Source organism: Cynara cardunculus, assembly GCF_001531365.2.
Source record: "Cynara cardunculus var. scolymus isolate 2C chromosome LG 5, CcrdV1, whole genome shotgun sequence".
NCBI classification, from domain to species: domain Eukaryota; kingdom Viridiplantae; phylum Streptophyta; class Magnoliopsida; order Asterales; family Asteraceae; genus Cynara; species Cynara cardunculus.
Window position 1 is genome coordinate 11,510,682 of NC_037532.1, and position 10,806 is coordinate 11,521,487.

General features: G+C 34.8%; 1 protein-coding gene across 1 annotated transcript; it reads right to left on the reverse strand.

Annotated features, from left to right (window-relative positions):
- Nucleotides 1-3,310: 3,310 nt before the first annotated feature.
- LOC112512817 (zinc finger MYM-type protein 5-like) lies at nucleotides 3,311-5,360 on the reverse strand. The gene is made up of 2 exons (XM_025118958.1): nucleotides 5,217-5,360; nucleotides 3,311-4,219 (listed from the first exon to the last, which is right to left on the reverse strand). The coding sequence occupies exons 1-2, from the start codon at nucleotides 5,358-5,360 to the stop codon at nucleotides 3,311-3,313; spliced, it is 1,053 nt and encodes a 350-aa protein (XP_024974726.1).
- Nucleotides 5,361-10,806: the final 5,446 nt, after the last annotated feature.

Consider the following 10,806-nt stretch of genomic DNA (forward strand, 5'->3'; position numbering starts at 1 on the left):
CGACCGCTCCTTCTTCCTGTACCATTCCACATTACAGAAACAAGGGTTACTGGATTGTTCATATTGGAAATGAAGAACATAAATCGATTATACCTATTCCTTCGTCATCCTCCATCGTTTATGTATAGCCTTGCACTTGCGATTACTCTTCGATTACTCTTGCGATTACACTAGGGCTTAGCGCTGTCGTCTCTCTCAAATACAGTAACCTATCTTCACCAAATTTAGATTCGAAATTGAACAAGAATAATAACGGATTTGAGCGCGGACCGAATAAAATAAAGTACAAAATGACGATATTGCCCTTATTCATATAATTTCATTAAATGATATTAATTTATTTATAGAAATAGAATAATTAATATTCTTTTTAATCTTAACCATTAATTTTTTTAATATATGGTTGAGATTGGTTCTCACGGTTACCACAAATAATTTAGTTCTCATTTGATTAAGCCCCTATATATATATATACGTCTAATCAAATGAGAACTGTTTTTTTGTGTGTTAACCATGAGGTCCAATATGGACCAATCATTTAAAGTAATTATTAGTATATTTAAATAATCGGTAACTTGGTAAAAGAAAATGACAACTCATTTTGGTAACTTGCCCTAAATTCTCTCTCTCTACTAATACCTAAATGGCGGCTTCGCTTCCAAACAACATTGCTTCACAGGCGACGGCGACGAGGAAGACTGCGACGAGGAATTCGCCAAAGAGTCAAGATGGTTCCAATTTGATGTATCAACGAAAGAAGACACAAAGATTCATACTTACCAACCATTTTTGATGACCTTGAATGCCTTCATGGTTTAACCTCTTTACAACAATGACAATGACAGTGACAGTGCCAGTGCCAGTGCCAGTACCAGTACCCGGCTTGGCAGCTGCAAGTGATTGTTCATCGATCCACCCTTTGAAAACTGAACCAAAGCCACCTTCTACCAACACACTATATATCATGAAGGAAATTCCTGCCCTGGTAGCTGTTTTAAGTACATTAAAACTAAAGGACTTCAAATTTGCTGACTGCTGCAAAATCTGAGCCTGACTCGTAGGGCTTCGAGGGCTAGGGGGTACTGAGGTAGATGTAACCTTTCCTGTTAACAGATATTGAAAGACCCTGCTACCACTATATGTCTAATATCTTGCATCAATGTGATGGTGCCCAAAAATCTTGATCATAGTGTCACAAGCACACATAAAGGCTTGACTTTGTAAATTACTTGTGTGTGTGTGTTGTCATGCTATATGTGGGAACTCTAATTCATGAGGTTGGAACTGGAACTCTAGCAATGTCAGTTCAATATTTGACTACATGAGTGTTTATTCCATTTCCAAATCTGAAATCTAGAACTCTAGCGAAAAAGATAAGATCCAAAAAGCTCAAGATCGTGGAGAGGAAACGATGAAGATGATGACGAAGAAGTTGATATAAATGAAGAGATCGGCGAATCTGGTGGTCCCCGAGGTCTCAAGCCTACTCGTTGCGGTGATTGGAAACGTAATGGTCGTTGCTTTGATTCCTAAATCTACAGATTTTCGTGCTAAAGAGGTTAGGTTGGCAATGGTATCACAGTGATACCACCAGGCCCGTTTTTGACATTTTTTGGGCCCGGGGCGATTTGTGAAATTTGGGCCCTCTACATGTACAAAAAAAATCTTAAATAAATGTTTTTAATCATTAAAAAAAAACTTTCATACAATAATACTAATAATTTATACAAAACAACTTCTTCAAGTATTTCGGATACAAAATCATCAATAATAACATCTAATTCATACAAAATCAACTTCTTCGAGTATTTCGGATACAAAACCATCAATAATAGCATCTAATTCATACAAAACAACTTCTTCGAGCATTTTTGGATGCAAAATCATTAATGATAGCATCTAAATCAATATTATCAAGCATGTCTTTTTCAATGCACAATATTGCCAATCCATTCAACCTTTCTTGTGACATTGATGACCTCAAGTACGTCTTCGATCAATAACTTCAATTTTGAAAAACTCCTTTCTGCAGATGCTACGGTCACAGGTACTGTCAACATAATTCGATAAGCAATCGAAACATTAGGGTAACAATCTACAACTTTGACAAACTCAAAAATTTCAACTACGTCATTGATTTGTTTGGCAAAGTCACCTGTAACACCTTTAACTCAGAATAAAGATCATTTACATCCACATCCGCCATAGTATTATGATAAAAAGTATCACTAAAATGAACACAAGATGTCATCTATTCATTTTCATCCAATGACTTTAGTTTATCAGAATCGAATAGGAATCCAAAAATACTTTCAAAATTTCTTTAATTGTTCAAATCTATTATTCAATGAAGAAATTGCCATGTCCACAATGGTTAGAAAATAATTAACTCTAAAAGCTTCCTCTTCCGATGCTTGCATTTCTTCTTCACTGTTATTTTCATCAAATTGTTTTTTCCTAATAATACGACGCTTAATAAAAAATGTAGGATCTATATTCATTTCACATGCTATTGTTTTAGCAGTATCCATACTTGATGCAAACCCTTCATTCCTATACTTTTCAAAATACTTCACTACACCTTCAAATTGTTCCTTGGTAGCATTAATGCACATAGATTTTAATTGCAACCTTTTACTAACCATGTTTATTGCAAATAAAACATCATACCAAACAATCATACCAAGTAAAAACTCAAAATTTTCARTTGCATTTACCAAACTTTCCGCTTCACTTTTCGTTTTGGCATCATCACATGATTTGCATAATTCAAGCAAAGTCGATCTTATTTGAGGAGCTTGAAATCTAATTGCCTTAACACTTTTTATTCTACTTTCCCGACGTGTGTTGCACAAAGATTTTACAGTTAAGTTTGACACATTATCAAGTAACACCTTCCACCTTTTTGTAGAACTAGCAAATAATGTGTACATGCGTTGAACAATTCCAAAAAAATGAAACAGCTTTAACACAAGAATGAGCCATATCACTAAGAGTAAGATTAAGGCTATGACAAGCACATGACATATATAACGCTTTTGGATTAACTTCAAGTAATCGATTTTGTACCCCTTGGTGTTTTCCCTTCATGTTAGAACCATTATCATAACCTTGACCCCTCACATCATCAACACTAAGATCGAGAGATTTAAGTACATCTAATAATTCATTGAATAACCCTAAACCAGATGTATCATCAACCTTTAAAAACTCTATAAAATACTCCTCTACTTTTATTTTATCACCAGACATATTCACGCATCGTATGATTAAACTCATTTGCTCTTGATGGCTCACATCCGGTGTACAATCAAGAATTACAGAAAAATATAGCATCTCTAATAATTTTCATGATAGAACTTTTAACATTATGAGCCAAAAGAGAAATTAACCCATTTTGAATTCTAGGGCCAAGATAATGATAATGAACTTCATGATTTTGAATGCGTCTAATATGATCTTGAATTATCACATCAAATTCTCCAATCATTTCAATTAACCCCAAAAAATTACCATTGCTACGTTGATACAACTTCTCATTTGATCCTCTAAAAGGCAAAGAATACTTAGCAAGACACTTCACAACAACAATTATTCTTACTAAAACTTTCCTCCAACGTTCTTTCTCTTTTAAAATCACTTGTTGCAAGTCTTTATCGATTGTTTGGTTTGTGTTAAATCTTACTCTTAGTTCATTCCAAGATAACATGTTATTCATATGTTCAATACTATTCTCATGTTMTTTAAGTCTCTCACCAAGATGCTTCCAATCTCTAAATCCTTCATTAGCTATTGCATTTCTATAATTMTTAGACTTGAACAACTTACAACAAAAACAATACACYTTATCCTCATATTKTGAATAAAGTAACCATTTTCGATCACTAGTTTCACCATTGCTTAACTTTCTATCATAATAAGCATATGAAAAATGTCTAGACATGTTATCTAAAGGAAACACGATACCCAATTCTCTATTAGGTCCTTTTTCAACTAGGATGTCTCTTGATTTAGTATCAAGATTATCCCAATTTCTTGAATCACAAATATCGAAAAACGGAATTGATTGTTCATCAACGGATAAATTTTCAGTATTATTGGGGACCTCATGTTCACTCACACCATCAATCTTTTCATTATCTTCACTCATATTTGGATGTTCAACATCTTGTTCATTTGAGGCATCTAAGAGGCAGTTTACCAAATTTTCTATTAAATTCTGTATGGATAAATTTGTCTGTCTGGATAAATTTGTCTATCTGGATAAATTTATGTTGTTGTTTACTTTTCTATCTGAATCAATAGTCTGAATAACAGAAATGACCAATTTACCCCTTGAGGAAGAACTACGCATTGAAACCTGCATCTCCTTCCTGAAATTGAAACCTGCATCTCCTTCCTGAAATTGGAACCCTGCATCTCCTTCGCGAAATTGTTGCTTCTCTCCTCATCTCTCTCGACTTCCACGCATAACCAAGAACAAAAACCCAAGACCAAAACCTGCATCTCCTTCCTGAAATCGAAACCCTGCATCTCCTTCGCGAATGGTTGCTTCTCTCCTCATCTCTCTCGACTTCGATGCATCACCAAGAACAAAACCCCAAAATCRAAATCCTAATACCCAAAATCGAAACCCCAATCTCCAAAAGCAATGACCTGTTTGAACTCCCCTGCGTCACCAAAATCGATTTGAAGTTTCTTCAAATTTGGGATTCACTTTCATCAATCTTTTATGGTTTTTCCTCATGTGGGTTTGTTGATGTTTTTTCATTACCTGTTTGAACTCCCCTGCAACACCAAAATCRACTTGAAGTTTCTTCAAACTTGGGYCTTTTAATGGTTTTTCCTCATGTGGGTTTGTTAGTTTTTCTTCGATTTGTGTATCCTCTAGAATCAACGAACTCTTCTTCTCGATGGAGGAGAAGAGGCCTTCGATTAGGGCAGTCGATCGATGGAGAAGAGGGCTGTTGGATCGATGGAGAAGAGGGCTGTTGGATCGATGGAGAAGAGATGTGCGATCGATGGAGGAGAAGAGATGTGCGATCGATGGAGGAGAAGGGTAGGGCAGTCTTTTGGTCGGCTTAATCTGGACAAGTTTCTTCTTTCATCTGGGCGAATAAGCCCATTTCTGAGCGATTAAGCCCAAAGTAAATAGCCTAGAAAGTCTGTGCGAATAATCCCATTTATCCACTAAGCTCATTAAGCCACAAGTAAACAGGCCCTAACTCTTGATTAGAAGAACCTATGGTTTTTACAAACTTATCCATGGCTCCTTTTTGTGATTGTTTCAATTGTTCAACTAACTTCCTTTTTTTCCTTTTCTCACTTCCAAATAAGTACTTATACTTTTTAGGCAACATGATCAATATTTAACACACACAACAATTCAACAAAGTTAATATAAAGATGAACAAAGGCACCTGAGTGGCTGAGTGGTTGAATCTGATTTTGGATTATGGAATACTGAAGAATGAAGAAGTCAACTTCTTTTTTCAATAAATTGTAGTCTGCCATTCAAAATGGTTGAAACACAATTAGTGAGCAAATAAGTCAATCATATAAGGGTGTYTRMGGAAAATATAGACAAAATATAMCCAAGTGTTTTCCACATATCATATTTCATGAGTTAATTTACATTATGGTTTAACTGTAGCACAATGACTACTCTGAAGAGATTATTTAATAGTGGTAATCGACACCTTTGATCCAAATTCTAACTAGTCAGTTTTCCGCACTTATTAGGTGGATTCTTTCCCCAATACCGAAAAGATCTCGGCAAAAAACAGGGTTCACACAAAACAAACTCCGCATATGGTAAGGGAAGATTCTAAGGCCCGTGGGTGTGACCTCTAAGGATTTTAAAGCACTTAGTGGGAATGTGGAATCCAAGTTTTACACAACCACAAGACACCAAATTCAAATGGACTAAACCTATTTTCAAAAGAGTTTGGTAGTGAACCAAAATTACTCTAGAACCAAACAGTACACTACAAACGGTTCAATCAAACACCGAAATTCAACAACATTTTAACATCAAATCAGTACACTAACATATTAACATGGCCCTAAACCTAAAAAGATGGAATACAAAATGTGCGATGGATTGTGGCTGGATAAGATTTTATACAAGAAATTGAACAACAAATAGAAATAATGATGATTGATGAACTTGAACAACATAAATAGAAATTATACACATAAATAGAAAATAGATACCTTTTTGTTGCTGCCCTAAACCCACCACTTGACTGATGATGAACTTGAACAATTGAAATAAATCTTGAATCTTGAACTTGAATTCAGAACAGAACTGTGAGAATTGAGAAACAGTGAACCCAAAATCATAACAAATTAACAATTATTAGTAATACATTAAACATATAAGTGGAATTTAACCTTAAATCAGCGACGCATAGGAAACTTCATTCTGAAATCGCCCGTTGAGCCGCTTGCCGTTGCCGAGTTACCGTTGGATTGTTGGAATCGAATCGCTCGGAGATGAACAGTCGGCTCTAGTCTCGCTCTCGACTCTCGTTCTCGATTATCGCTCCTCTCAATCATTCGTTCTCAGACTTCTCGCTCTCGGTTATTACTCTAGACTAGTCGCTGATTGATCTGGATCTGGAATTCTGGATTAAGATTGATGCCATGGTTAGAGATATGGATTGGGCCCCTTTATTTTGTAAATCTTGGGCCTTTTTATTTTATAAAACTTGGGCTTCTTAATCATTTCTTATTAATTTTTTAAACCTAATAATATATATAAAAGAAATTTGGGCCCCTAAACTTTTTGGGCCCTGGGCAGGTGCCCAGCCCGCCCTCCCCCAGGGACGGCCCTGGATACCACAATGGTATCACATCATGTATCATAGTGATTACTTGGTACCGGCCAGAAAAATGTTTACCGGAGGCCGGAGATCCGAGGTCGGAGAGAGGAGAGAAGAGAGATGAGTTTTTAAAATACCTAAAATGCATTCTAATTATAATTTTAACTCAAATTACCAAAATTATTAATTTCCTAATTTATCCATTGATATGTTATAATATATATATATATATATATATATATATATATATATACTATATGATATGTTATATAGTACGTCTCGAATCTTGAATTCGAAATATTAGTAGTCAAAATTTTTTTGTTGTTGAAGAATCCAAATTTTAAAGGGCAGTAATTCTTGGAGAGGAAAAGTTCAACTCCATATTTTATGAAAAATACTTTTTTTCTTACGTTATGTATATCAGTATATTTTTTAGTTGGAAATAAATGTATTTTGGATAATTTTACATAATTTACCGTTTCATATAACTTTTTTCCAAATGTAATACTATAGGCCCGTTAGCCCAGTTGGCACGCTTGCGGTTAGAGGACCAGTATGGGCAAGTTCTCGAGCTTGTAAAAACGAGCTTGCTTTTGCTATATTAAGCCCGTTGGACAAGAAAAATATGTTAGGTTCGACTTGTAGCCCACCCAAGCCCATGCAGAAATGACCACCTCTATCCTTTTTGGCATTTTTGTTGGGCTTTTTAAATATGACTGGCCCATAGTCTTTTTTAGGCCTTTCTTTTAGGATTCCTGTTTATATGTGTCTTATGAACTCTGGACGGTCACATTCTGAATGATCACACTAGTATTTTCAGAAACTTTTCATTTTATCCCAAATTTTGAGTTCTGGTGAATTGAATTTGAAAGTTAGGTTCGATATTCATCGAATCAACGAATACTAGAGAAGATTAGCCACGAGTATTCTCAGAATCGGCGTGTTAATCTGTCATTTGTTTTAATCCGCTGCATCAGATAATTACTTGCATCGAAGTAGCAGATATTGGACAAAACAATCGTTTAACGGTCGCGAAGAGCGTCTAATTTCCCAAGTCAAAATACATTCATCGGAATACATTCATATGGTCTTATTTATAAACATTTAATTATGAATAAGATCAGAATTAAAAATGGAACATGAAAGGTCAACTTTACTGCCAACTCAGGACCAATAAATACCTGGTGGAAATGTTAATAAGAATAAAACGGACTCAAGAATTTTTGAGCAAGTGAACTACTTAAAGCAGGGATGGACTCAAGAAAGAATTTTTGGATACGGTGGCACCATATAAAACGGTTGCACATCTTAGAATAAAACGGTTGCACCTTTCACGAACCTAATTTTTTTTTTTACCTTACCACAGAGGAACAATACGGTGGCACGTGCCACCTAACCACCCCTCTAGGTCCGTCTATGACTTAAAGACTGAAAAGAAGGCCATTACATGTTAGTAAAACAAACTCAAACTGCCATAAAATTGAGTAAAACAAACGTAAACGACCTCAGAATTGAGTAACTCGAACAAAAAAAACTAAACTAACATAAAATTAAGTAAAATAGACAGCAAAACACAGTCAAAAGCAACAGTAGATTTCAAGGAGAAACAAGCAAAAAAAAAACAGGAAAACATACCTCAAAACAATTTGTTGTTGTCAATTTCAAGTTGGACAGAAAGATGAGAAAGCAAGATGAAGATTAAAAACATGTGCAATTTATGGCCATAAATCAAAAACATTAACTTCCTGGGGTCCATGAACTTCAGTAGCAAAAGCAAAAGCAAAAGTCAGTGGCATCATGCATAGGTGGCAATTGGCAAAGTACTTCAAAAAGAAATACAGCACCAAGTTTAGCAGCAATTATCTCAGAGACATCAAGGTTTTGTGTAAAGTCAAGTCAGATCGATCATCACAACATCAGCAACAGACAACTCAAACACAACCCCTGAAGATCAATGGTATAAAACTTGCTGCATCATCAAAATAATAGCAGTAGCAAGATCCTGTGTAGACAGATAATGGAAGACTTTTCACACAAGAGCAAATCAAAATCTGGATAGTAAAGATATAAAGACTACTATATTGTAGTAGAAACTCGAATGGATTTTGGAAGATTTGGATTTCAAATCCATTTTAATCCATGTTCGGTTTGTTGGATTGTTCCGATTTGAAATCCTAAGATTTAATTGAAATCCTACAAACATAGGATTTTGAAATCCTTAGGGAATGCTCATGATTTCACGGGATTTCGTAGGATTGTATGCAATAACGTTTAAAATATTTGTTTGTGATAATCGATTAATAAAAATGTAATTTAATTATTTTTATAATTATTTATAATTTTTAGAATTCAATTCCATTCTAAATCCTACATCCTACAAACCAAACACATCAATGATTTCAAATTCATTGGAATCCAAATCTATTAGATTTGTTATTATTTCAAAGTAGTTTGTTATCTTAGTCGATATATTAGTTAGATAGACTTGTTTTGTACACGTATGTTGTGATTTAATGTTTGTATATATTGAGTTGTTGCTTCTAAATAAGTCATACAGAAATTCCCCAATCTCTTTCTACTTCCAATTTCTCTGTACTCTAGTTTTATCAGAGCGATCGATTTCCAATATGAAATTTCTCATTTTTTTGTGATCCAATTTTCATTTCCTTTCCTTCTTTCTTCTCGATTTCTTCTTTGATTTGTTTCTCATCGAGAAGATGGCTGAAAAGAACAATAATGTGAACAAGAACATATGCATCTACGTATTTGAATCCACTATTTCTGAGTCAAAACGATAATCCAGGTACGATTCTTGTCACAAAGATCTTCGATGGCAAGAGTTTTGGGGCTTGGAAGCATGCAATGTCTCTAGCACTGTCTATTAAAAACAAATTAGGTGTTATGATGGGCGGAACAAAGAAACATGCAGAAGAAGATCCTACTTATGATGATTGGGAGAGGTGCAATTCCATTGTCATCACTTGGATTCTCAATGCAATGTCTAAAGAAATCTCTGAAGGATCAATCTATTATACGACTGCGAGTGCAATCTGGAAACAATTGCATCACATGTTTGAACAGTCAAATTTGGTCGTCGTTTTTTAGATACAAATAGAATTGAATCAAATAGCTCAAGGAACTGATTTAATTACTACATATTACTCTAGATCTAAACGAATTTGGGATGAGTTTGTTGCAGTTGATGATATACCTGATTGCACATGTATTGCATAAGAAGCTTGGATAAAGCGAATGGAAAGGAAACAACTGGTGCAATTTCTTTTTGGATTGAATGATAGTTATGTTCAAGTTAGAGGCAATATTCTTCACGAAAAACTTAAATTTACTATTGCTGATACTTATGCAACATTGATTCAAGAGGAACAAGAAAGAGAAGTATCTGCTCCTGTAAATTTGAATGCTGAAAGTATGGCGATGTTAGCAAATAAAAACAATTCTATAGGAGGAAAGATGTTCATGAACGCTGAGACAAATAGAAATCTTATTTGTGACTACTGTAAAAAGAAAGGGCATGTTAAAACAGAATGTTACAAATTGCATGGTTTTCCAGAGAGTTTCAAGTTTAATAATCCAAGAAGATCTTTCTCATCTGCAAATAATGTTGAAGGAACTTCTGAAATAACTAGTCATGATCATCAACAAATCATGAATTTCATTAACAATTGCAAAATCAAAGAATCTGTCATGCTTAATTCTGGATAGAATAACTCAAGCAGTTCACATGATCCTGTTACAGTGAATGAAGGAAGTGGTTTTGCAGCATGTGCAGGTAAAACTTTGACTATTCCTATTTCTAGTTTTTCGATTATTGATTCTGGAGCGTCTGATCATATGTGCAGTCAAATATCTACGTTTTTCTCTCTCACAAAACTTCCTAAACTGCACAAAGTATCACTACCAAATGGAAGCATGTTGAATAAGTTGGAGATGTTATTCTGTCAAATTAGTTGACTCTGAG